Genomic DNA, 23,241 nt, shown 5'->3' on the forward strand with positions numbered 1-23,241 from the left:
GATGGATGTATGAGATAGGGGTCTCACTTTGGTGCCCAGGCTGGAGTACAGTGGTGCAATCAGAGCTCACTGCAGCCTGGACCTTCTGGGCTCAAGCAATCTTCCTCCTTAGCCTCCAGAGTAGCTAAGGCTACAGGTGTGGGCCACCAAAGCCAGCTAATTAAAAAAAAAATTTTTAGGTCAGGCACAGTGGCTCACGCCTGTAATCCTAGCACTTTGGGAGGCGGAGGCGGGCGGATCGCGAGGTCAGGAGCTCGAGACCAGCCTGACCAACTGGTGAAACCCCATCTCTACTAAAAATACAAAACTTAGCCAGGCATGGTGGCACTCGCTTGTAATCCCAGCTACTCAGGAGGCTGAGGCAGGAGAATCGCTTGAACTTGGGAGGCAGAGGTTGCAGTGAGCCGAGATGGCACCACTGCACTCCAGCTTGGGCACAGAGTGAGACTCCGTTTCAAAAAAAAAAAATTTTTTTTTTAGAATGGAGTCTCCCTACGTTGCTCAGGTCAATTTTGAACTCCTGGCCTCAACCAATCCTCCTGCCTCAGCCTTCTAAAGCACTAGGATTGTAGGCCTCAACCACTGTGCCCAGCAGAGAAAACTGGCTCTCTAGGTCAAGGCATTGGCTCAGGAACACACAGCTAACAAGCCGACATAGCTGGGATTAGAACCCAACTGTCTGGCTCTAGAACCCCTTCACTATTTGAGGTACAATTTACTGCGTGACTACTAGTACTAAACTTTGGGTTGGGGGCGGGGCCTGAGGCAGCTGCTGCTCTCATGCATTCTGACAGCCAGTTTGACAATAGGCAACTACACAAAAAACCAAAATAATTCCAGAATGCGTCAGGGCTCCAGGGGAAGGCGAAAAAGCGGGTGCATTTATAAACTTAAAATAATCAGAGGCAGCATCTCCAAGGACTGTGAGAATGCCCCAAGTCAGGGCAAAAGTTTTGGCTGGTTTGGGAAGTGATGAAAGGCCAAAGTGGTTGCAGCGAGCGTGGACCCGGGAGGTCTCCAGGCGCGTTGGTGCGAGTGGGGGAGGGCAGGCAGGGACACCTAAAACCCACGGTACGCCACGCAAAGGGTTTCAGCAGGTCCTGAAAGGCCCGATCCCCCTGGACCGCTGTGAGGGGGGCAGAGGGAGGTCCCTCGACAGGACGTGGCCTTAGTCGAGGGACGCGGGAAGCAGGGGCTGGCACCCCCGACGCCCCACCCGCCCCCCGTGGCCTAGCAGCAGGGCGGGGCGAGGCGGGTCATGCACCCCTACCAGCCAGCCGCTCCCACCCAGCCCTCGGCTCCGGCAACTCGCGGGGGTCCTCGCCCGGGTCCCCCGCCCCGCCCCGCCCGGCTGGTGGCGTCACGGCGCTCGTCGGCGGCGTCTCCGGCCGGACCCGCAGGGCGTTCTAGGGGTCCATCGCCCTTGGAGCCGCCGGCGGCGGGCGCGTGCGCGGCCCGATGAAGAAGGTGGTTTCCAAGCAGCCTCCGCCCAGGTTGATCGGTGGGTGCGCGCCCCCGCGCGGGGCACCGGTTGCTGTGGACGCAGTGGCGGCCGTTGGCTGGCGGGTGCGGCGCAGCCGCGGTGTCTCTGGGCCGGCGGTGCCGGGCGGCACCATGAAGTCTCTAAAGAAGGATTCCCGCCTCAGAATAACTCCAACCAGATTATTAGAGGCCGCAGAGAGCGTCAAAGGTTGGCGCTGGCTGCCTTGGGCGCTCGGGAGAACCCGACAGGGGAAGCGGTCCCCGGAATGAGTTCAGGACACGGGGCCTGGAGGATGGGGATGGCACCAGTGATGGAGGAAAGATCACGGGGAAGTGGGGTGCTGGGCATAGGACCCTTAGGGATGGGGGGGAAGGCAGGAAGAGCCTACAGCGCACTGGGCCTTGGGGATGGGGACATAGGAAGTGGGAGACTGACAGAGGGGCCTCAGGGACCACTGGCTGGGGAGATGGCCTTGCGCAGGCAGGGATACCTCTACCTCTAACCACATCTTAGGGTGGCATGCAGGAGGCAGGATCCCCGGACTGGATGAAGTGCAGAAGAACCAGGAAAGAGTTTAAGGGTAGAAGGGCCAGAAATTGGGGTCCTTGGGAAGAGGAAAGAATGAAGTGTTGAAACCAGCCACCTTGATGGGATTATTTGGTAGAGGAGGGTGGGGGAGGGGGGCAGGCGTCACTTAGGATTCCTGCTGGAAAAACCCAGAAGAAAGGCCTTGCTTGGCTAGTTCTCTTTTTGACTGCCTTTTCCTACCACGTGCACTTTCCAGCTGGATGACACTTATCCAGCTCCTTTAGCCTGGAAAGAATCGCTAGATATGACTGCTTCCTGGCCTCTACAGCTTCCTTCTGGTTGCACCTGGGAGAGCCACAGGGCGTCTGATAGCGGACTGACTTCCATGGACATGTTCTCATTTGCAACCCATCCCCTTTTGATCTTTTTTGGCTGTTTCCATTTATTTATTTTTAAATTTAATTTTTAGCTTTGTGTGTGTGTGTGTGTGTGTGTGTGTGTGTATATGTATGTATTTTGAGACAGGGCCTCGCTCTGTCACCCGGGATGGAGTGCCGTGGTACAGTCATAGGTCACTACAGTCTTGAACTTCTGGGCTCAAGCGATCCTCCTGCCTCAGCCTCCCAAGTTGCTAGTATTACAGGTGCACACCACCATTCCCGGCTAATTTTTTTTTTTTTTTTGTAGAGACAAGTTTCCCAGGCTGGTCTTGAACTCCTGAGCTCAAGTGATCCTCCCACCTTGGCCTCCCAAAGTGCTGGGATTACAGGCGTGAGCCACCGTGCCTGGCCCATGACATACTTTTTAATAGTTGAGAGAGAGGGAATATCTGGTCCCCTTTCACAAGGGCAGTCAAGGGCTTTCCTAGCCAGTGCCTCCTGCTCACATAGTTTCTGGGAGATCTCATCAGATTTGAACTGCTGTAAACAAATCAAGGAAAGATTTTTCACTGCATATTTATTTCTAATAAGCAGAAAATTTAGTTTGTTAATTAACCCTTGAGTTAAGAACATGCACCAGAGTGAGGAGGGAAAAAAAAAAATGAAGTGTTTAGCATGCAAGATATCTTTTTTAAAATATCTCAGGGGAGCCTCTAATGTAGAGCAGTACTCTTCCCCTGGCCCCCATATGAGGCAGCTAATGACCAAATGTCATCTTGTAACCTTGTGCGATGTTTCTCCAAAGTCTCTGACTCATAAGCAAAAAGGAAAGCAAAAATAGTGACTTAAACCTGTTTCTCAGGACCTGAGAGCCCTTGTGAGTCCCAGTACCCTCCATTCCTGCTATGGGCCACCTCCCCACCGCTGTCTTGTTGCTAAGAAACCAAGAACCCTCCCAGCAGTATTAGATTCCCCTCCCCAACCAATTAAAGCTCTGCCCTAGTAGGGACAGCCCCTCCATTGTTCCCCGAGCCCAACCCTAAGGTCAGAATTTCCCAAAGACTTTAATCAACCCTAAAAACGAATAATACTTAGATAAAACAAGAAGCAGAAAAAAGAGTCCAGGTTTCTTCTCCCTCCATGGTTCCCCCCTCCGCATCTTGCTTCCTACCCCCACCTAAGCACCTTGCTTCCAGCCCTCTGGTCCAGCTCCGACAGAGACTGATTACCCCATGCAAGCGGGGTGGTCTCTTTTACCCCTCACTGTCAGCATCAAGGGAGAAATGTCAGCTGGGTGGCTCACTAGGAGCCCTATCAGCTTGGGATTCCAGATCAAAGAACCAGAAAGAGCTGGGCCTCTACAGGCTCACTAGTCAGACATACCTCAGCCCTGTGGAGTCTTCCTGCAGGTCCTAAAATGATCCCTGGGGCTCTTCCTTCCCTGGTCTCCCCAGCTTGCCTCTGCCTCTCCGGTCCATCTGGCTCTCCTCATCTGATGAATCATTCTGAAATGCACCTGTCATCAACTCACTCCCCTGGACCAAAGATCAGATGCCTGAGCCATGCTTTACAAAGCTGTCATGTCCTGGTTTCCTTCTCATCCCCAACATCACCACCTCCCCACGTCCCCAGCAAGTTTTCTGTGTTATCGTGCCACTCACATGCCATGCTCAGCCCTGCCCCTTGCTTTGCTTGGACTTTGACTTCACCTGGAGCATCTTGGTTTGCTGCTGTGCCTGCGCAAAGCTTGCCTCTCCTTCGTGGCCTGCCTCAGCCTGTGGAGCCACCTCTGCAGCTGTTCCTCTGAACCCTTCTTCAGAGCCCTGAACTGTGTAATCCATATGGATCTGTTCCTTTTTTGATTTCTGACCAAACCTATTGCCTGTACCGCAAATGTAGGAACTCCTTTAGTTATGATTGGTGTGTGTTCCTGTCTGTTACGTTTTTCAGTACCTCAAGAGAAGGAGCCGTATCTTAACACTTTTATACCATCTTTGTAGTTTATAGCACATAGAAGGGGCTTGGTAAGCACTCTCCAGGAGCAATTTAACTTTAAGATATATATATATCCCTGGGCGCGTGGCTCATGCCTGTAATCCCAGCACTTTGGGAGGCCGAAGCGGGCAGATCACCTGAGGCCAGGAGTTTGAGACCAACCTGGCCAACATGGTGAAACCCTGTCTCTACTAAACATACAAAAAATAGTTAGGCGGCCGGGTGCGGTGGTTCATGCCTGTAATCCCACCACTTTGGGAGGCTAAGGCAGGTGGATCATCTGAGGTCAGGAGTTCAAGACCAGCCTAGCAAACATGGTAAAACCCAGCCTCTACTAAAAATACAAAAAATTAGCCAGGCATGTTGGTGCATGCCTGTAATCCCAGCTAACTTGGGAGGCTGAGGCAGGAGAGTCACTTGAACCTGGGAGGCAGAGATTGCAGTGAGCCGAGATCACGCCATTGTACTCTAGCCTGGGCAACAAGAGTGAAACTCCATCTCAAAAAAAAAAAAAAAAAGCTGGGCATGGTGGCGCATGCCTGTATTCCCAGCTACTCGGGAGGCTGAGGCAGGAGAATCACTTGAGCCCGGGAGGCGGAGGTTGCAGTGAGCTGAGATCGCGCCACTGCACTCCAGCCTGGGGGAGAGACTGAGACTCCATCTCAAGAAAAAAAAAAAAAAAAGATGTATATATCATTTTAATGAATATTTTAATAACTAGAACATACCACTCCCTGACTGTATACAGTAACAGAGCATTTATTGGACTACATTAAAGATAACTTTCTCAGAATAACCTTAGACCAGAGTTTTACTATTTCAATCTAAACCAAACATGAAAGATTAGCTTCTCTATCACTGAAGGGATGGGAGCTTTGGCCCCCAAAAATCTTCGGCAGTGTTGAAAGTTTCTATTGACACGTGGTAATTGTGCACCCACCAGTAAAAAACACATATCTGGAGACGTTTAATCACTTGGAAAGATGTCAACCCAGCCAAGGTTATGGATAAAGGAAGCAAATGTCCTAGAAAGTACAGATAATACCAAAATATTTACACAAACAGACCTTCAACTGATCTCAACTCTCATAGGCTGCCACCCACTTTGGTGAGTTTGTGTAGAAGGGAGAGGGGAGGTAGAAATCAAAGCCCAAGGCTGCATCCCCACACATGGCGGCAGATGAGATTGGAACTCGGGGTTCAGCTGGCAGCCCTGCATGTGTGTTTGTGTGCACAGAGCCGTACATTTAACAGACAGATACTTCCAAACCTCTGCTGACCCCATTACAGAAACAGACTGTGGATAATAGGCTGAATTTATTATTTTTGCTAATAGAAAAACAAAAATTATTTTTAAGGATAGGTTCTCCTGTGTTGCTGGTTTTGAACTCCTGGCCTCATGCAATCCTCCCATCTCGGCCTCTCAAAGTGTTGGGATTACAAGCGTGAGCCACCGCACCTGGCCAACAGGCTGAATTTAGAACTATGTTTGGAATGATTTTGGTGTGAGTTTTTTTGGCCACCAACTCTATGGAAATTTCCTAAAAAAAAGTTTGATTTTGTTAACCAAAACACCTGCCTTGATGTTTTCGTGATATTGCCTCTTAAAGATTACGGTGCTGTGAGAAGCAGTGGATAAAACCACATTTTGTTTTAAACTCCCTAAAGGCCTCAGGACTTGGGTTTTCTTTTGATTGTTTTATGTAGGGCCTTATATCAAACCATTCTGAACCAGAGGGAAAATGACAGGGTTGACCAGCCAGAGAAATGAGATGTGTTTGAACCTGTTAAGCCACCTCTGTGAAAGGAAGGCAGGGAGTGTGTCCTCGTTGGAGAGTGACCTGTGACCCCCTTCTGCCCCGGGTGTTGTCAATGTCATGCTGTGGCTGCCACAACAGACTCTTAAATACATTCATACACTCATCCTCGGTCTTGCAGGTTTTTTTTTTTTTTTCTTAGGGACAGGGTCTTGTTCTGTCACCCAGGCTGGAGTGCAGTGGCACAATCTTGGCTCACTGCAGCCTTCACTTCCTGGGCTCAGGCTATCCTTCCCCTCAGCCTCCCAAGTGTTTGGGACTACAGGCATGTACTACCATGCCTGGTTAATTTTTGTGTTTTTTTTTTATAGAGCCCAGACTGGTCTTGAACTCCTGGGCTCAAGCAATCTGCCTGCCTTGGCCTCCCAAGATCTTGAAACTCTTAATCCATTCCTTGGCATGCCATTGCCCATGGGGTAAGCCTTCACATGGCTCACTGAGCTCTTCATGATATGGCTGCTGCTGCTGTCTCTGGACTCTGCCTCTTCCCTCCCACCTCACCACACTCCAGCTATTTAAAAACACATGCTTTGAGTTCCAGGGATGTGCTCCATTCTCTTGCCTCTATGCCTCCTTATGTTATTTTCTTTGGAATGCCTGTTCCCCAGGGCCCTTTCCTTTCTCCAACTTCTTTCTTCAGCTCTGTTTAAATATCCCTTCCTTAGGAAGCCCTCCCTGACCTCCCCCCCGCCGCCTCCCACACCCGCCGACTCTGCGCTGGGTGTTCCCCCCACCATGTTCCGGTAGTTACTCTGGCTCAGTCTGTTTCATGGTCTTGTTTCCCACTGGGCATGTGCTCTTTAAAGACAAGCTCTGGCATATATCCCTAGAACCCAGCACAGTGCCTGGCATGTAGAAGCTGCTTAAACAAATCTTTATTAAATGAAATAGTATGCAATACATGGCCAGTGGTGGATGTTCTGCTTCCCCCACAGAGATTCTGCATTTTAACCAGTGTCTTGTGAAACCCAGTGCCTTCACCCAGAAGCATGGATCAGTGCCAGCACTGGAGGAGGCTGGCAAAACATCTAGTTCAGTTGTCCCAAACCACTGTGCATCAGAATCACCTAGGGAGTTGAAAAAATTACAGCTCCCTAGGCCCTGGCTCCATGCAGTAGCCAGGAAGCTGTATTCATAAAACTCCCCCAAAGATTCTGAGGCAGACATTGGACTAATAACTTGGGAACCACTGATTTAGTCCAACTGACTCTTCCTACACATGAGAAGCCTGAGGCCTAGAGAGGTTAAGTGATGTGTACCCAAGACTGTCCAGCTTATAAATAGCATAGCCTGAAATGGAACATCTTTTTTGTATATTAAAAATAATCTTTTTTGTACAGATGGAGTCTCAACTATGTTGCCTAGGCTAGTCTTGAGCTCCTGGGCCCAAGCAATCCTCCTGCCTTGGCTTCTCAAAATGTTGGGATTACAAGCTTGCACCACGGCACCTGAAATGAAACATCTTTTTGTTTTGTTTTGTTTTGTTTTGGTTTGGTTTTTGAGACAGAGTCTCGCTCTGTTGCCCAGGTTAGAGTGCAGTCGTGCGATCTCAGCTCACTGCAACCTCTACCTCCCGGGCTCAAGTGATTCTCCTGCCTCAGCCGCCTGAGTAGCTGGGACTACAGGCATGGGCCACCACACCTGGCTAATTTTTGTATTTTTGGTAGGGACGGGGTTTCACCATGTTGGCCAGGTTGGTCTTGAACTCCTGGCCTCAAGTGATCCTCCTGTGTCAGCCTCCTAAAGTGCTGGAATTACAGGCATGAGCCACCACACCTGGCCTGAAATGAAACATCTTCTGATCTCAATTCTGGCTACAGAAGTCTTAGTCACTGTGGTAAGCCAGGGGCTGTGGGTAGGGGGACCCTCCAGAGAGAACTCCCATTGCCCCAGCAAAGTGCTGCCCAGGCCACCTTGGCAGCCTCTGCTATCTATCCAGCTGGTCAGCTCTGCCCGCCACCATGGAGTCTAGTATATATTTTTACTTTTATTTTTGTATGTATATATTGATATATACAGGAGCTCTTTAAGGACTTAATAACTTTCTGCTTCTCTTCAGAAAAGAAGCGGGCAAAGGGACCTGAACAACCCACACCCACAATTCAGGAAGAGCCTGAACCTGTTAGCAATATCCTACAAGGAGATGACATTCTTGCCTTGGCCATTAAGAAGGAAGACTTGAAGGAGGTGAGGATGAAGCCCAAGCTTCCCTTACCATAGAAACCTTTACCTGCCGGCAGCCTGGGTAGTCTGGAACACCAGCCATGTCCACTGTCTTCCCACCGTCTCCCTACTCAGGAGGAGTGTCTAATTCCATGGAAAAACCCACTGAACACAGATTCTTTTCACTTTACCACCTTAAGGAATTCACTGTGTTGTCTGTTTTAACATTTCTGAGATTCGTATAGCACCACGGGGGAAATGAGATGATGAGGTAGGTGCCATCATTCCCATTTCACAGAAGGGAGGATGAGTTTAAGGAGCCAAGGTACAGCTCTGGGTAAAGCTGCTAAACCCTAACTCCATGCTTTACCTGGGAGAGTCAGCCACCTCTCACCCGAACTGTCTGGAGGCATAAGATGTTCTTTTTTTTTCCCTCCAGGATATTACTAAGTCACATATCTGTTACACAGGCATTTCCTTGACAGAACATATGGACAGAGCTGAAGAAACAGATCTGTCAGCCTTCAGGAACTCCACCCAGAACTAGAACAGAGGAGATGGGTGGTGCTCTTCCTCCTGCCACCACAGGTGGAATTCTCCTTTGTTTTATTTCTTTTTAGCAACACATTCCTCGCCTTACTGAAAAGGAAGATAAACGTGTCATTACCCAGAAATTTATCGTCCGTAAACTCAAACCCACAGATCCTAGGAGGAAGGTCTGCCACCTTGTAGCACGTCCTGCGAATCCTGATGCAGCCACAAAGCCTCTGGACTACTCCGGTACACCCAGTCTCAGCCCTGGCTTCACTGTCTTTCAACTCGTGGGTCAGCTTCAAGAGAAACCCAGTCTGCATCAGAAAGTTGCCCTCTTGAAAGTTGTCCACCCACAGCTTCTTTCCCCTTTCTTTTATCCTCCCAGGTCCCGGTGACAGCTTCGATGGCAGTGACCAGATCCTGCCCCACCACATCTTGGGGAGTCTCCAGGACTTTAAGAGGATTGCACTTGCTCGAGGGAACACCCAGGTTTGTTTGCACAGAACTACCCAGATGAGAGCAGTCACTGAAGTCATTTCGGTCTCCCACCTGACACAGTCAAGCAGGGCGGGGGTTAAAGAGACAGTCTAGTCTCTAGGTTTTGAGTCTGAGTTGATAAGGGACCCTCTCCTAGAATAGTTAGACACTTCAGGCAGCTGAAGCTGGCTTCAGTGAAGTCAGGGATTTACTGTAAGGATTCCAGAGATTGCCTCATGGAACCCAAAGGTGGGAGTACCTGGGTCTGGGTAGACTGCACCCAAAAAGGCGTCAGGACTCAGGGCCCACATGCCTCATTTCCCTCTGCTCTGTGCACTGTCTTGATTTTCCCTTCTCTGGAGACTGGCCTGCCCTCCTCAGTCCACGTGGTGGAGGAAGGTGGCTTCCCACTGCTTCCTGAGCCACGGGAAGATTCTGTATCTTTCCAACCTTCCCATCATGCAGGGCTTCGCCTGTGTCTTCCCCTTGCTTCCCTGGTTCCAGGCTGAGTCTGATTGGTCAGGCGCTAAGGGGCCTGGGGCCATGTAAGAATGCTTCTATTTACACATGGGTGAAGGTGTCAATCAACATCAGTTGTGAGGACAAATACACTAGAAGATGTTGACCCCAATCTTGAAACAGAAGTTCCCTTTCTGGGGGAGAGTGGACTGACAGCTGCTTTCAGGGCCCCCTGGTTCTGGGATTTATTTTCTGTCACTGGCTACCCTGGAGTCCTGAAGAGGAGGGACTCTCAGCGCAGTGGGATGACAGCACGGGTTTAGGCCTCGGGAAATGTGTGCTCAGCCCCGCCCAGAGCCTTCTCACTGCCCTCCACATACGTACGTTGTACTTTTCAGCTGGCTGAGCGGATACCTACCTCACCCTGTCTGATGACCCTCATCTCTGCTGAAGGAGAGTCAAAGCAAAAAGCCCCAAAAGAAGAGAAGAGACCTCCCTGGGCCCCACCTCCTCAGCACAACTTTCTGAAAAACTGGCAGCGTAACACAGCCCTGCGGAAGAAGCAGCAGGAAGCCCTCAGCGGTGAGCAGAGCAGACAGGGCTCCCACCCGGCCTCCATCTGGCAGCAAGGCTCTGCTGGGTTGTTTGCTCTCCTCCAGAGCCTGGCCTCGGGCTGACCACATTTGTGCTGTTCACTCCCAAGGGCGTCTCACTCTGAAGCTTCAGTGGGTGCTGAAATCAGCCCCGTGAGGGAGGCTGCCCGATGCAGACTGCCAAGGCCCCTGTTTGTTCTGGTTTAGCAGAGTGGCTGCAATCTTGCCTCTCTCTCTAGAACACCTAAAGAAGCCAGTCAGTGAGCTGCTCATGCACACTGGGGAGACCTACAGACGGATCCAGGAGGAGCGGGAGCTCATTGACTGCACACTTCCAACCCGGCGTGATAGGAAAGTGAGGCCACCTGTCCTAAGTGCCCAGGGGGCAGGGGGGTGCACGGAGGAGGGAGGTGGGGGCAGGCATCTGGACACAGGGATGCTGGTCTCAGGTGGCACAGCTGGGGAGAAAAAAACCTATCCATTGCAAAAATCATTAAGCCCTCAAGGCCTTTACTAAATTATATGATTAGTCAGTAAAGTTATTCAGCCTGTGGTGGCCACACAGGTAGCGAGTTATTAGAGTAGTCTTAGTGTTTGTCTCCTAGGAGCTTAGACTGAGTGGAGCCTACACGCTAAGGAGAGAGGTTGAAGAGTCCCCCACCTTTTTTTCTGGTAGGCCAGTGCAGTACCTGTACCAACCCATACCATCTGGCTGGGGGCAGGTAAAGATGACAACAGGGCGTCCAGAAAACACGGCAGTGGGTACTTCTGTTCTGCAATCACGGCAGCAATGAATTCCCCAGAGGGAGCATCTGTAGCCTTTGGTGGTGCTCTTGTCTTCCCACGTCTCCACCAGCATCTGGCTGAGGTGTCCAGGTAATCTGACTCACCTTTCCTTCCTTGCCAGAGCTGGGAGAACAGTGGGTTCTGGAGTCGACTGGAGTACTTGGGAGATGAGATGACAGGTCTGGTCATGACCAAGACAAAAACTCAGCGTGGCCTCATGGAGCCCATCACTCACATCAGGAAGCCCCACTCCATCCGGGTGGAGACAGGTGAGGCGCAGGGCTGTAAGCCAGCTGGCATCTTGTGCCTGGCCCGGAGGCAGGGTAGTGTGGAAGTGGCCAGCACAGCTCTACAGTGAAACAGGCCCAGGGCCTGTTTCTCTGTGACTCTCTGTGGCCTTAGGCAAGTCCCAGAGTCTTCCTGAAGTCCGGCTCCCTCTTCCTTTTCTTCAGTAAAACGGTGAGAGAGCTAGGAAACGAGTGCAGCCATAGAGCTGCCGTCCAGTGTGGAGCCTTGAGCTGCATGCCGCTGGTGAGCGCCTGGATCGTGGCTGCCCTGCCTTGAGAAGTGCTGTCACTGTCAACTGGGCACTGGCTTTAGTGTGAAAACAATGTATTTTATTAATCATTTTTATATTGATTACATGTCAAAATGACAATATTTTCGATATACTGAATTAAACTATATTACTAAAATGAGGGCGGGCACAGTGGCTCACGCCTGTAATCCCAGCACTTTGGGAGGCTGCGGTGGATGGATCACTTGAGGTCAGAAGTTCAAAACCAGCCTGGCCAACATAGTGAAACCCCATCTCTACTAAAAATACAAAAATTAGCTGGGCATGGTGGTGTGCGCCTATAATCCCAGCTACTTGGGAGGCTGAGGCAGGAGAATTGCTTGAATCTGGGAGGTAGAGGTTGCAGTGAGCCAAGATCATGCCATTGCACTCCAGGCTGGGCAACAAGAGCAAAACTCTGTCTCAAAATAAATAAATAAAATAAAATAAATAAATAAACAAACAAACTATATTACTAAAATGAATCCCACCTGTTTCTTTTTTCCTTTTTCAGTGTGGCATCTAGAAAACTTTCAGTGACACGTGTGGCTTGTGTTTGTGGTTTGCATTCCGTTTCTCTTGAGCAGCACTGCTTTAGAGCCTGCCAGGCTGCCTGGGTTCAGGTCCCAGCCGTGTCATGTTAGTGAACCCCAGAGTGGTTGAACCCCTCTGGCCTGTAGTTTCCTCATCTGTAAAATATGCACAGGGTTGTGATAGGGCTAAATGAGATGTGAAATGTATTAAGAGGTTCTGACTGATTGTTAAGCACTCAGTAAAAGGTAGCTGCTGTTACTATTTTTATTATAATCCAAATATTTGGCTATTTGGAAGCTAATTTTGCAGGAGTCTTGTGTAGGGCTGCTGAGGAGGTATAGGACAGGAGAACGGGAGCCTAGCTGCCGCAGGGAAGCTGTATTTTTCGTCCTTCCTAGAAATGGTGTTGGGATAGGTACTCTCAGAGCCCTTGAGAAGTGGGTGAGCAAGGGAACATGGCAGCAGCCTGTGCTGAGGGTCCTTGGACCTCATGCTAGGATTACCAGCCCAGAGGGACGCTTCGTACCGCTACACCTGGGATCGGAGTCTGTTTCTGATCTACCGACGCAAGGAGCTGCAGAGAATCATGGAAGAGCTGGATTTCAGCCAGCAGGTTGGATTGGCCTCCATGCCCCAGTCAGAAGCCCCTTGGGGTGGTGCCTGTCTTCAGTCAGCTCATCTTACCTTTCTCTATCTCTCGGAGGATATTGATGGCCTGGAGGTGGTGGGCAAAGGGCGGCCCTTCTCGGCTGTTACTGTGGAAGACTGCACAGTGTTTGAAAGAAGTCAGGGAGGCTCCTCTGAAGAGACAACATACTTGTGAGTGCAGCCTGAACCCTGGGGAGAGAGGCGGAAGAGTTCCTCCAGCACCTACCAGTATTAAAGAGCAGGCTTCCCTCCCTGAGATCAGGGTGCCTCCAGCCTAGCTTCTCTCCAGTGGTTGCCACCCACTCCTTGAACCCATTCCAGCAGCTGTGCTGGCTTTCCTTTTGCCATCTGCTCCTTTCCAGCAACCAACTCCTAATGGGGATTTCCCAGACATTCCGTTGCTGGTCAGGTGAGGGCTGTCTAGACCCTCCCACTGCTGTGCATCTTGAATGCCTCTGGCATGGAGAGTCTATGTATTTCTGTGTACTGTGAATGGCTCTGGCAAGTGGGCTTAAAGAGTCTGTGTGTTTCTAAGAACCTCCCATCCACAGCAATGGGTCAGGAGGAAGCTGCGCGGGAGTGGAGTTGATCAGACTCCATTGTAGGGTGGAGCTGGTCGTGTTTCTAGGCTTCCTGGTCACCATTTCTGTGGGGTTCAACATGGCATGACTGTGGCAGCCTAAGGGAAAATAAGTCATTGGCTTTTCTTACAGAGGCACATTGGCCAGCTCCTCTCACGGCTCCATGCCTATTCTCGGCCCTTCTCTGCTGTTCTGTGGGAAGCCAGCTTGCTGGATCAGAGGCAGTAATCCACAGGACAAGGTAAAACTGCCTCCACCACACCTGCTGGGAGAGCCCCCCTCAGGGGTGCAGCCTAGGTGACTGGCAGTTACCAGCAGCCTGCACAGTCTCCTGTTTGGGTTTTTATCTGGTCGTGCATTCAGCACATCTGAAAATGGTGACAGCAACACTAACTTGAGCAAGAATAAAATCACGAGGCTGCAGAGTGTCATAAGCCACTTGGGGCTTATACCCAGCCCCCAAGCATGTAAACACGCAAACTCAAGTAGGTATGGCTCTAAGAAGGTTCTAAAATATTCTTCAGATGCTAAGGAATAGAAGTGTTCATTGGATATAAAATATATTTTATCTGGCCATGCACAGAGGCTCAATGCCTGTAATCCCAGCACTTTGGGAGGCTGACGTGGGTGGATCACCTGACATCAGGAGTTCAAGACCAGCCCTGGCCAACATGGTGAAACCCCATCTCTACTAAAAATACAAAATAGCAGGGTGTGGTGGTGGGCATCTGTAATCCCTGCTACTTGGAAAGCTGAGGCAGGAGAATCACTTAAACCCGGGAGGCGGGGGTTGCAGTGAGCTGAGATCACGACATTGCACTCCAACCTAAGTGACAAGAGCGAAACTCTGTCTCAAAAAAAAAAAAAACCAAAAAAATCAAATATATATATATATATATATATTTGTTTTATCTTCTCTTCTTACTATTGAGGGTAACCTCAGAGACAACCACGTTGGAGTAGGATACCACTCTGTGTGACAGTGGCCAAGCCCTGGCGGCCTGGGACGTGAGACTTGCAGTGCTAAAGCCAGAAAAGTCCTGGGCACACTAGATGAGTTGTTCACTCTAGGCCAGGGTCTCCAGCAAAGACATTTCTTGTCCCTCCTCCTTCCAGAGGCAGGTTGGGATTGCTGCTCACTTGACCTTTGAAACCCTGGAAGGCGAGAAAACCTCCTCAGAACTGACTGTGGTCAATAATGGCACCGTGGCCATTTGGTATGACTGGCGAGGGCAGCACCAGCCGGACACTTTCCAAGACCTTAAGAAGAACAGGATGCAGCGATTTTACTTTGACAACCGGGAAGGTACTTGGGAGAAGCCACCCTACGCGCTAGCTCCTGTCTGGGGCTGGTTTTGTCCTCCGTGAGACATCAAAGCTTAGTTATGGCCCAGCTTCCCTGCCTTGTCCCTCACATTCCTTCTGTGAAATGTGTGGCCTGACTACTCCTGTCTGTTGAGAGACTGATAGAACTTGAGGTGAGCCACCAGGGAGCAGAAACGTTCTAGGGGCTCTGTTATCTAGGTGCACAGGCCTGGGGCTAGGATGGCCAGCTGTCTCTGTTTGCCTGGGACTTTAGCACTCAAAATCCCACATTCCAGGAAACCTCTCAGCCCTGGGCAAACTGGAATGGTTGGCCAGCCACCTGGCCTGGGGCTCAGTTAACTGCCTGTAGGAGCGTGCAGGCCTGAGGCTCAGCCAGCTCCTGCATGTTGAAAACCTCGGTCTCTGTCCCTCTCAGGTGTGATTCTGCCTGGAGAAACTAAAACCTTTACATTCTTCTTCAAGTCTTTGACTGCTGGGATCTTCAGGGAATTTTGGGAGTTTCGAACCCATCCTACTCTTTTAGGAGGTGCTATACTGCAGGTCAATCTCCACGCGGTCTCCCTGACCCAGGATGTTTTTGAGGATGAGAGGAAAGTACTGGAGGTAAGGGACCCAGGACCATGGCCCCTGTGGACATCAGGTAGGGTATCCTGGTGTTCTTCCTGGCAGTGACTGAAGGGAGCATATTTCTCCCAGCCTAAGAGGAGAATTGGATTTTTAGCAAACAGGTAACTACTCTTGCTCCACAAACACTTCCCAGGGCTTGTGATTTAAAAGATGGGTGCGCTGGCTAGGCAGGCGAGGAGCAGGTTGCAGCAATGCCATGCATGGCCCCACTGAGTTAGAAAGAAATTAGACTGAGCCTTAAGAGGCAGACTGTAAAGTATAATATGTGGCCCTATGCACTGGTCTGTGTTTTGTTCATCGCTGCCTAGTACTACACAGTGGAGTTGCATTTAACCGACAAGACTTCAAAACCAGGGAGAATAATTAATTAATAAATAGCAGCGTGAGTCTGCCCACTGTCCCAATCAGCTGACAACTCTGGAGTGAGTGTGAGGTGGGACGTGGGAATCTGTCCTCCGCAGTGAGTTTCAGTGTGTCCATTTCAGTCGTGCATCCTGGGATTTGGTGGAAAGCTGTGCTTTTTTATTTATTGTGGCCCCCAGTCACAAGGCCGTCTCCTTCATCTGGGGCTCAGCCAGTGGTGATCAAAGGTAATTTTGACAATGTCATGCTTGCTTTACTCACTGACCATAGGACCCATGTCTCATACAAGGCGCCCCTCCCGTGTTTCTGTGACACTCACTGAAGCCTGATGAAGGTTCATCACCATCCTCAGAAGCACCCCCACTATGTGCCCTGCCCCTTCTTCCTAATCTGGTGACATTCTAACTGTGTGACCACCAGGCCCCAGGCAGCCACAGCTGTCACTGGAACTGGCCCTCCTCTGGATCCTTTTCATCCATTTTTAGGGAACAAGGATGTCTGGAGAGACTCAGAGGTTTTCAGGTCTTAGAACAGGCGTGTGTGTGTGTGTGAGAGAGAGAGAGAGAGAGAGAGAGACAATGGCAGGAACTCAGACCCTAGGAAGGCACAAAGTCCTTGGGGGCTCCAACTTCCTGAAGGATGCATTGGTTTTGAGAGCCTGGGCTGCCATCCTCTGCCACCTTCCCTTTTGCAGGGCAAGCTGACTGCCCATGAGGCAGTCACTGTGGTTCGCGAAGTGCTGCAGGAGCTGCTGATGGGGATCCTGACCCCGGAGCGCACACCATCACCTGTGGATGCCTATCTCACCGAGGAAGACTTGTTCCGGCACAGGAATCCTCAGGTGAGGCCCAGCGCCAGCCCCTGCCCCCTCATGTGTGCCCTGCATCAAGGGTCCCCAACCCCCAGGCTGCACAGCAGCAGGTGAGCAGTGGGTGAGCCAGCATTACCGCCTGAGCTCCGCCTCCTGTCAGATCAGCGGTGGCATTAGATTCTCATAGGAGCACGAATCCTATTGTGAACTGCGCATGCGAGGGATGGAAATTGTACACTCCTTATGAGAATCTAACTAATGCCTGATGATCTGAGGTGGAACAGTTTCATTCTGAAACCATTCCCCCACTCTCTACCATCCGTGGAAAAATTGTCTTCCACGAAACCAGTCCCTGGTGCCAAAAAGGTTGGGGACTGCTGCCCTAGGTGACAGTAATAGCAAACTCTTATGTGCAAGGTGTGTTCTGCGCATCTTCCATGAGTAGCTCACCTCTCTTCACAGCAATCCTATGAGATGGGTACTACTTATTTTTATTTATTTATTTTTTTAAGAAATAGCGTGTCATACTGTCACACTCCAGGTCAGAGTACAGTGTCCCACTCATAGCTCATTGTGACCTCAAACTCCCTGGCTCAGGTGATCCTCCCACCTCAGCCTCCTGAGTAGCTATGACTACAGGCATGCATCACCATGCTCAGCTAGTTTCTCTCTTTTTTTTTTTGTTTGGTAGAGATAGGATCTCTCTATGTCATACAGGCCGGTCTTGAACTCCTGAGTTCAAGTGATCTTCCTACCCTGGCCTCCCAAAGCGCTGGGATTGCAGGCTTGAGCCACTGTGCCTGGCCCTGGTACTATTTATATCCTCATTTACATTGAAGAAACTGAGGCCTGCACCCCAGCCTCCCCCTCACACGCCTTCCCGTCCTCTGTTGCAGCTGCATTACGAGTACCAAGTGGTGCAAAGCCTGCACCAACTGTGGCGCCAGTATATGACCCTGCCCCCCAAGGCTAAGGAGGCCAGGCCAAGGGACAAGGAGCACGTCAGCCCCATAGCCACAGAGAAGGCCTCTGTGAATGCCGAGCTGTTACTACGCTTTTGGAGTCCCATCTCTGAACCTCAAGTGCCCCGGCCTGAGAACGAGGCCCTCAGGGAATCCGGGACCCAGAAGGCCAGAGTGGGGACCAAGAGTCCTCAGCGGAAGAGCATCATGGAGGAGATCCTGGTGGAGGAAAGCCCAGATGTGGACAGCGCCAAGAGCCCCTGGGAGCCGGATGGCCTTCCCCTGCTGGAGTGGAACCTCTGCTTGGAGGACTTCAGAAAGGTGCTTCCAAGACCCTGGAAGGCATTGGTAGAGAATATTCCTGCCTCGAACCAACAAGGGAGGCTCCAGCAGCCCCTCTTGCTCTATGGGCAAAGAAACAAAACCTGAGAGCCCAGAGAAAGTGATCTCTTGGGTTATCTATCTATCTCTTTATTTATTTTTGAGATGAAGTTTTGCTCTTGTTGCCCAGGTTGGAGTGCAGTAGCACGATCTCGGCTCACTGCAACCTCCACCTCCCAGGTTCAAGTGATTCTCCTGCCTCAGCCTCCCAAGTAGCTGAGATTACTGGCATGTGCCACCACACCTGGCTAATTTTTTTTTTTTTGATGGAATCTTGCTGTGTTGCCCAGGCTGGAGTGCAGTGGTGCAATTTCGGCTCACTGCAACCTCTGCCTCCCGGGTTCAAGTGATTCTCCTGCTCAGCCTCCCCGAGCAGCTGGGACTACAGGCATGCGCCACCACATCCAGCTAGTTTTTGTATTTTTGTAGACATGGGGTTTCGCTATGTTGGCCAGGCTGGTCTCAAACTCCTGACCTCGTGATCCACCCACCTTGGCCTCCCAAAGTGCTGGTGTTAAACAGGTGTGAGCCACCACGCCAGGCCAATTTTGTATTTTTAGTAGAGACGGGGTTTCATCATGTTGGTCAGGCTGGTCTCGAACACCTGACCTCAGGTGATCCACCTGCCTCAGCCTCCCAAAGTGCTGGGATTACAGGCGTGAGCCCCCGTGCCCAGCGGGTTACCTGTTTTTGTCTGGGGTGCCCAAGCTGCTATATTCCAGGAGGGGGGCCTACTCTCTGACCCTGGCAAATCTTGGAGAAGGGGTTCATAGGTACAGATTTCTGAGGGGGGTCCCTGGCTCCCACCAAAGGCACCCAGACAGCTCTCCATAGCTGCATCCCCTCCTGGTTCCTGGTCCCCTGCCACACATCCCCACATCACCATGCCCTTCACTAGAGGACACAGAGAGCCTTGGTGTCCTGGTGCAGAATGGTGCCCATGGTGCCCATGACCCTGCCAGGCAGTGATGGTGCTCCCTGATGAGAACCAGAGAGAGGATGCGTTGATGAGGCTCAACAAAGCAGCCCTGGAGCTGTGCCAGAAGCCAAGGCCATTGCAGTCCAACCTCCTGCACCAGATGTGGTAGGTGCCCCGCCAGGAGAGCCGCCCCATCTCCTTCCCTTTGTGGCATCTGCAGGGGTCCTGGCCAGGCAGTCCTGGGACTCCAGGGGTCTGAGCTTCCCTTGAGCTCAGGTTGCTAGAGCATGCCGCAAACATTCCATGTTCTGGAAGCCCTGCAGTGCCTGCTGCTCACTGGAGAGCGGTCACAGCAGATCAAACACCTTATCTTTTTTTTCTTCCCCTTTTCTCCTTGTTCCTTCTCAGTGAGCAGGGGAATGAAAAAAGGAGAAGCCAGAGGGCAGAAAGAAGAGGGGGGGCAGATTCCAATAAAAGCTTCATTTCTCTGTTGTCACCTTCCCCAGTACCTGTTTGGAACTTGCTTGTATAGGCGTGGGGTCCTTTTCAAGGCCCTCAGGACAAGCCCCAGGAGCCTTACGCTGGAAGTCTCATGCAAGGTTCAGCCCCTCCAGTGGGACTGGACCCAAGTCTGGCCCTGGCCTCAAGCCCTCTGAAGTAGGACTGAATTCATGCAGGCCTCCTAACCCTAGTCCTCGGCCATTTTTTTTCTTAGTTGCCACCCAAGGCAAGCCAGAACCCCCTCCAAGCACTTGCCCTGGTGGGGAACAGTGAGGATGCTGGCTGCTCAGGGGTGTGGCATTTCCACAGCAGCTCGTGGCACCAGGGTCTTTGAAGGGAGGGACCCAAGCCTCTGCAGGTTCAAGGACAAATGAGGAGTGATGGCATTTCTCCACTAGGTCTTGCTCTCTAGTTTGCAGCTGTGGCGAGATGTGATTGACAGCCTGGTGGGCCATTCCATGTGGCTGAGGTCTCTGCTGGGCCTGCCTGAGAAGGAGACCATCTATTTGAATGTGCCTGAAGAGCAAGGTCAGATCTTGTGCAACCAACCACACCTCTGCATAGCCCTCCTCATCTCTCTGAATGCACAAGCAGCAGTGCCTGGGCCAGTCATACTCCTTTGGTGGAAGCTCTGCTAGGTTGAGCCCATGGAGTAGGCCCCTTATCCCTTTCTATCGGCTGCCAGGATGTGGTACCCAGAAGCTACCTTAGTGACCACCTTGGTTTAGTAATCCCAGAAAAGTTAAATGACTTATCCATGGCCATTCATGGGAGCGTGGCAGAGCTGGGACCAGAACACAGGCACCACCGTCCTGTTTCATGAAGCCACTCACCTACCAGGGCTCAAGGCTATTGCCCTTTGCTTTTCCACCTCCCCTCAAGCCTCCTCACGTACCTGCGGCATCCACTAGGCTGTTGGGGGCCTGCCAGATTTTCTTCCACCCACCTCCCTTAGATCAAAAATCACCTACTATCATGGAAGTGAAGGTACCTGCGGGGAAAGCTGGGAAGGAGGAGCGGAAAGGAGCAGCCCAGGAAAAGAAACAACTGGGGATCAAAGACAAAGAAAACAAGAAAGGAGCCAAGCTGCTCGGGAAAGAGGCATGCTGGGGCGTGGTCTGGGCCAGGTGGGGCTGGGGAGGGGATTGGAGGGGCTGCGGAGGTGGGGGCTGTGGAGGTGGGCATGTGCCCAGGCTCTCCCAGTGAGCTACTGTTGAGGACATCCTGGGCCTACCTCTGGAGCTCCTGAAGGCTATGTGTGTCTCCCTCTTCCAGCAGGACCGTCCCAACAGCAAGAAGCACAAGGCAAAGGACAACAAGAAAGTCATAAAATCTGCAAGTCGGGACAGGTTTTCCTTGGAAGACCCTACCCCTGACATCATCCTCCCTTCTCAAGAACCCATAGACCCCCTGGTCATGGAGAAATACACCCAGAGGCTGCACAGTGAGGTGAAGGGAAGCACCCAGCAGCCATTCCCCTGCCTCCCACCTGCCTCATTCATTCTGTTCGGTCTGCAAACAATAAGTGCCCACTCCATCATGGTGGAAGCAGAGCTGCTTCAGGAAGGGCATCCTCGTGTGTGAGACAGGCCTCATGAATAAGGAATGCGCCTAGCATGTTAGGTGATGAGCATGATGGGAGAGAAGATAGACCAGGCAGGGAATGGAGGCACAGAGGCCTCAGTCGGTGACAACCCACAAAGATTTGAAGGGAGGGGAAGGGTGGCCAAGTGGACATCCAGTAAAGAGTGCTCCAGGCATGGGGAGCAACTGCCACAGGAGGGAGGGGCCAGAAGGGAGAGGGCGGTAGTGGGGAGCAGGTCATAGGGGTGGGGGATGGTTTGCAGGCTATTGTGAAGACTTGGGATTTTTCGGAGTGAAATGAGAAGTCACGCAAGGTTTTGAATAGAAACGCGATAGGGTCTGATAGGCTTTAGAAGACGGCTCTGGCCGCCCTTTGGAGAACAGACTCTAGGGGAACAGAGAGGAAGGAAACCCTTCTCTTTCTACTGCTTCCACTTACTCCCCATCAGGTGCATCCTGGCAGATGCGTTCCTTAGGAGAACACCATGTAGGGTGCATTCCCATCAACTGTAAGGGTTTTGAAGGACTAGAGAGACTTCATCCTAATCCGTTCTTAAGTAGCAAGTCCTTAGAAATTCACCCAGGTTTTCCGTTTTGTTTTTTTTTTGTTACTGTTGTTGTTTGTTTTGGAGGGGAGGTGCACAAAGCCATTTTCAATATGTCAGTATGTCTAATGGCGATGCCTTGTCTTCCTCTAATGTGGGTAGCTGGGGAGCTGGGATTACATCATGTATTGTGGTCATACTCTGGATCTCATTTGATCAAAAGTTCCATTTGCCACTGGTGACATCACTAAGATATCAGATGGTTGATGGGGTCTAGAAAGTAATTAAAGGGCTCTGAGGACCCATGGGGGTCGACCCTTCCATGGCTCTTTGATATGAAGAATCAACTTGCAGACCAGGTGCAGTGGCTCATGCCTGTAATCCCAGCACTTTGGGAGGCCAAGGTGGGCAGATTGCCTGAGCTCAGGAGTTCAAAACCAGCCTGGGCAACATGGTGAGATCCCATTTCTACTAAAAATTCAAAAAAATAGCCAGGCATGGTGACACTCACCTGTAGTCCCAGCTACTTGGGTGGCTGAGGCAAAAGAATAGCTTGAACCCAGGAAGTGGAGGTTGCAGTGAGCGGAGATCACGCCATTTCACTCCAGCTTGGGAGACAGAGTGAGACTCTTATCTCCAAAAAAAAAAAAAAGAGAATCAACTTGCCGGCCAGGCACCGGTGGCTCACACCTGTAATCCTAGCCCTTTGGGAGGCTGAGGTGGATTGCTTGAGCCCAGAAGTTCGACATCAGCCTAGACAACACAGGGAGACCCCATCGCTACAGAAAAAAAAAAGAATCAACTTGCCTGGGCTTGTATGATCCAACCCCATTGGAAGGCTCAGTCCCAGAGACCTTTCAGTCTGTGGATCTGTTATGATACAGGAAGGAAAATTGGCCTCCAGGAGGCCAGAGTAGAACCGGGGCTGAGCCCAGGCCTACCCCAAATGGCTAAATGGGCACCGCTCCATGGGCTCCCTGGCATTGCCCCTTTAACAACTTAGCTCTAGTGCCTCCATATGTCAAAGGTACCAGTGCAGGGCCACCTCCCCAGACTGGTTTGAAAAAACTGCAAAAGCACGTGGATTGCTTGAGCCCAGGAGTTCGAGACTAGCCTGGGCAATGTGGTGAAACCCCATCTCTACAAAAAATAGAATAAAGTAGCCAGGTGTGGTGGTGCACGCCTGTAGTCCCAGCTACTTGGGAGGCTGAGATGGGAGAATCACTTGAGCCAGGGAAGTCAAGGCTGCAGTGAGCCATGAGCACACCACTGGACTCCAGCCTGGGTGACGCAGTGAGATCCTGTCTTAAAAAAAAAAAAAAAAAAAAAATCTGCAAAACCAAAAATTATTTCACAAGAACTTTGAACTTGTGAAATTCTTTCACAAACAACTGGTTTCTCTCCTCTCTCACAGCACAGTTGATATATAGGTGCTTCCCACAGAGTAAACCCTGCCTGTGATGTTGTCCTGTTCTTCCAGGTCCGTGGGCTGCTGGACACCCTGGTGACTGACTTGATGGTCCTGGCTGATGAGCTCAGCCCCATAAAGAATGTCTAGGAGCCTTTGCGTCTCTGCAGGTGATTCTCGGGCCCAAGCAACCTTCTGGAAAACGGGTTAATAAATCAATAAAGAACCTTCAAGTTTCTACTACTTCCGTGTGCCTCTGTGTCTTGCATGATGGATCTTG

General features: G+C 51.1%; 1 protein-coding gene and 1 long non-coding RNA gene across 9 annotated transcripts; one reads left to right on the top strand and one right to left on the bottom strand.

Moving 5' to 3' along the window:
* Window positions 1–1,383: 1,383 nt before the first annotated feature.
* MYCBPAP (MYCBP associated protein) lies at window positions 1,384–23,204 on the top strand. Of its 8 annotated transcripts, none has more exons than XM_030827036.1 (19): window positions 1,384–1,690; window positions 8,263–8,390; window positions 8,987–9,191; window positions 9,286–9,389; window positions 10,235–10,418; window positions 10,669–10,784; window positions 11,337–11,484; window positions 12,803–12,918; window positions 13,009–13,124; window positions 13,667–13,775; window positions 14,651–14,840; window positions 15,276–15,463; window positions 16,545–16,691; window positions 17,558–17,944; window positions 18,967–19,088; window positions 19,837–19,952; window positions 20,380–20,525; window positions 20,700–20,873; window positions 23,034–23,204. In XM_030827036.1, exons 1-19 carry the CDS (start codon window positions 1,459–1,461, stop codon window positions 23,109–23,111), a joined length of 3,006 nt encoding a protein of 1,001 aa, XP_030682896.1. In that variant the 5' UTR covers window positions 1,384–1,458; the 3' UTR covers window positions 23,112–23,204. The 8 variants fall into 8 exon arrangements, with proteins under 8 accessions (XP_030682896.1, XP_030682897.1, XP_003272381.3 ...); XM_030827037.1 differs by having other exon boundaries at window positions 20,703–20,873; XM_003272333.3 differs by having other exon boundaries at window positions 8,987–9,146; window positions 20,703–20,873.
* Window positions 11,574–13,096, bottom strand: LOC115838232. The gene is made up of 3 exons (XR_004033255.1): window positions 12,990–13,096; window positions 12,263–12,460; window positions 11,574–11,809 (listed from the first exon to the last, which is right to left on the bottom strand). It is a non-coding gene; the product is annotated as an uncharacterized LOC115838232 (long non-coding RNA).
* Window positions 23,205–23,241: the final 37 nt, after the last annotated feature.

This window comes from Nomascus leucogenys, chromosome 14, assembly GCF_006542625.1.
Source record: "Nomascus leucogenys isolate Asia chromosome 14, Asia_NLE_v1, whole genome shotgun sequence".
In the NCBI taxonomy this organism is placed as follows: Eukaryota; Metazoa; Chordata; class Mammalia; order Primates; family Hylobatidae; genus Nomascus; species Nomascus leucogenys.

Coding starts and splice junctions, on each gene's coding strand:
- MYCBPAP (XM_030827033.1), top strand. CDS start 1,459: ATGAAGAAGGTGGTTTCCAAGCAGCCTCCGCCCAGGTTGATCGGTGGG. Junction 10,419..10,668: donor GCAGCAGGAAGCCCTCAGCG/GTGAGCAGAGCA, acceptor CTCTCTCTCTAG/AACACCTAAAGAAGCCAGTC. Junction 19,953..20,379: donor GAATGTGCCTGAAGAGCAAG/GTCAGATCTTGT, acceptor CACCTCCCTTAG/ATCAAAAATCACCTACTATC.